Source organism: Salvelinus fontinalis, chromosome 12 (assembly GCF_029448725.1).
Source record: "Salvelinus fontinalis isolate EN_2023a chromosome 12, ASM2944872v1, whole genome shotgun sequence".
NCBI lineage: Eukaryota > Metazoa > Chordata > Actinopteri > Salmoniformes > Salmonidae > Salvelinus > Salvelinus fontinalis.
In genome coordinates, this window is record NC_074676.1 from 2240287 (window position 1) to 2243583 (window position 3297).

The window sequence follows — 3297 nt, forward strand, 5'->3', positions numbered from 1 at the left end:
GGATGTTGAGCTAACATGCTCCAGGGCCGGTTTGCCGGACACGGATTTAAGCCGTGGAATTAAAGGTACTTTCAACTGGGGGGAGTTTCTCCGTTGAGCAGTATTTTTCCAATTCAAGAGTAGGCTTAATCTAGGTCTGGGAAGTTGGCCCGCCTTTACCATATAGGATCTTTGAGTGTTTCATATCTGTTTTTGCATCTATAGTAGTTGTTGCATTACATGTTAGTAATCTTTTGTGGGCCTAAGTTTGCCCTCTCTTTGCCTTATAGGGGGCACCACTGGATCGTCTCCTTTTATTTGTTAGGAATCTATGTAGGAGTATTCTATAAGAACGGTTAGTAGTAATGCTTTGTCTTTTACCCTGCTTCAGGATGGTTATAATCAGAACTACAAGCGTGGAGCAGGCCAGGGATCCAGAGGGATGTCTCGAGGAGGCAATGCCCAGGCCATGAGGTCCTGATCGGGCCTGTGTTTGACTGTCCCAATTCACCCCTTCCCCTTGGCCCTAACATTTCAATGTTTGCAGAAACGTCTGGTACGTATAACGGTGTAGTGGTGGACTTATTTACTTGGTTATATTTTTCCTGGGTGGGGCAAATTGAAGGGTCAGGGCCGAGGTGGGGGGGTGGGGTAAGGAACGACTTGGACAGATTTTGACTGACAACTTTCCACACCACACGAAAACATTCAAGATATCCAGAATGCATTTTGCCCCATCACTTTTATTTGTCCTTTTTTGTTTCTCATCAGTGGTATTTTTTCCCTGGCTTTTGGATCAAAGTAATGCCTGCTTTGATATTGGAACAAAATATGAATGGTTTAAAATGAGACTGAGTACACAAGCCGATCTGTAAATCCTTAGTGTTACAAATGGTTTCAAGCAAGCCTGTAAACTTGAAAGATTTCGTTGATTTTTTTTAATCAAATAAAACATGCCACTGCTGGTCTGAGCCCCTGGGAGTGTTTCTTTCTCTTGCCCAGTCCCCCCCTTTTTTTTCTTTTTTTTGTTCACATATCATCTTTGTTCTAAAAAGCATTTTTGTTATGTTTTTAAAAGAAGCTCCCAATTCCTCAGTTTGTAAATTGATGTTGCCTCAAGAGTTTCAATAAAGATGTTGCACTACCCATGATTTGTGGTGATTGTGTCCAGTGTCTTTTTATTGTTGGGTGGTGAAAGTGTTGCCAGGGCTAGACAAGATGGTTTTGACTTATGATGGAAAGAGCTGTGTATTGCATTCTCTGGAGAAAACTACACAATCTGAGAGCTGGGTAAGGGACCACGGATGAATCGAGACTACATTTCCTATCTACGCTTCTTTATTAGCTCAGAGGCTAAATTAAACCGCTTTTACTATGGTGGGTTACTTGTTGAGGAAGACCTTGAAATGGTGATTTTATTAAGTGTAGTCAAAGATTATAGAGATACTGACATTGTCAGGTCAGAAAGACATGTACCATGGGAGTCTTCGTACACAAAGCGGCGCTACTGTCGAGCTCCCGCCTATTCTTTCTTTGGATTGTTGGATACGTCTCGTTGTTGCAATCCTCTTACGAATATTCGATGAGGGTTGTTGACGTCAACCGCCTCTATTCAAAGGAGACAGATGCTATGCTACTAGCCTCATTGCATGAATATGCATAGACATTTTTTTTCTCAAAGTTGCCGGGATGTCACATAACAAATTTTATTTGATGAAATTAACATCACGTAGCAAATAAGCCATTCATTTGTTTGTTGACCAAATTCGAGACGGTCATTAACCTCCATAAAAAAACAAATTGCTTGGTGGGAGAAACAACAAAACAACACCTGCTGGAGGGAGACAGATTTTCTGCCGAATTGAGCCTCTTTATTTTCCTCTCTAGTGTAGTGTAGAGATGAGGCAGTCTGGTTATAACCTATATTTTAAACTGGGTGGTTTGAGCCCTGAATGCTGATTGGCTGACAGCCGTGGTATATCAGACCGTATGCCATGGGTACGACAAAACATTTATTTTCACTGCTCTAATTGCGTTGGAAACCAGTTTATAATAGCAATAAGGCACCTTGAGGGTTTGTGATACATGGCCAATATATCACGGCTAAGGGCTGTGTCCAGGCACTCGGCGTTGTGTTGCGCTTAAGAACAGCCCTTAGCTGTGGTATATTGGCCATATACTGCCTCGGGCCTTATTGCTAAAATAACCCCTCTTTTTAGTATTGTCAGAGGGGAAGAGAGGCCCAACTCGGCAGAAAACCTGTCTCCTTCCAGCAAGTGGTCTTTTTTCCCCTCGTTTCGCCCACCAAGCAAGGAGTTTTTGCATGGAGGTCAATGAGTGTTGAATTTGGTCAACAAAAAATGTATGGCTTATATGCTACGTGAGTTATATTTGATCGAATAGAAGTTTTGTAATGCTTAAGTTTACTTAGAAGCAGGACACGTGACATCCCGGCAACTTTGAGGAAACAATTTATATCGGAGTTATAAAAGTTGGGTGAATTTTGGCCCATTCCTCCTGACAGAGCTGGTGTAACTGAGTCGGGTTTGTAGGCCTCCTTGCTCAAACCCGCTTTTTCAGTTCTGCCCACAAATTTTCTATAGGATTGAGGTCAGGGCTTTGTGAAGGCCACTCCAATACCTTGAGATGGCTGTGCATATTCATGCCATGAAGCTAGTAGCATAGCATCCCTTCATTGAAAACCGTTGGTTGACGTCAACAACCCTCATTGCAAATTAAAAGTAGATTGCAAAAATGTCCAGAATTCTATTCCCCAAATTAGACATCCATAGTGAATAACAAAAATAACATCTTCCTGAATCATTAATGAGTGAATACGATTGTACTAGAATTGTAATTTAAAAAATTGTATATTTTTTTTGTTATTTTTTTTGGATGTTTTTTTTAATTTTTAATTTAACCTTTATTTAACGAGGCAAGTCATTGAAGAACAAATTCTTATTTACAATGACGGCCTACTGTTAGACGTGTTTGATGTCGGGATGTAAGTTGATAATTGTGTATAATTAAACAATTGATTGCAATAATGAAATGCATCCACCAAGCAGGAAAGGCGGTAGCGAGACAGCCCACCGGTCCGCTAGTGAGGATAGAGGTGTATTTGTCAGTATATCCATAATCTTTGGTATTGTACTATCTTTAACATATTTAGAAATACCAGTCATATTTATATATATTATATAGGTTCACGCGTTTCTTCACCTCATTGCTTGTGAGCATATTTCGTTTATTTCAGGTTTGTTAACATTTTACCTTCAGGCATTTGGTTAGACAGGTCGTGTACTTTTGTCGCATCGT

At 40.5% G+C, this 3297-nt stretch overlaps 1 protein-coding gene across 1 annotated transcript in view; it reads left to right on the plus strand.

The window, feature by feature from the left end:
* The window catches only part of caprin1b (cell cycle associated protein 1b), a 39183-nt gene extending 38053 nt beyond the window's left edge, over nucleotides 1-1130 (plus strand). The window contains exon 17 of the mRNA XM_055939365.1: nucleotides 371-1130. Coding sequence (XP_055795340.1) covers nucleotides 371-460 — 90 coding nt within the window. The 3' untranslated portion in view covers nucleotides 461-1130. The remainder of the gene's footprint in view (nucleotides 1-370) is intronic.
* The last annotated feature ends 2167 nt before the right edge of the window (nucleotides 1131-3297 follow it).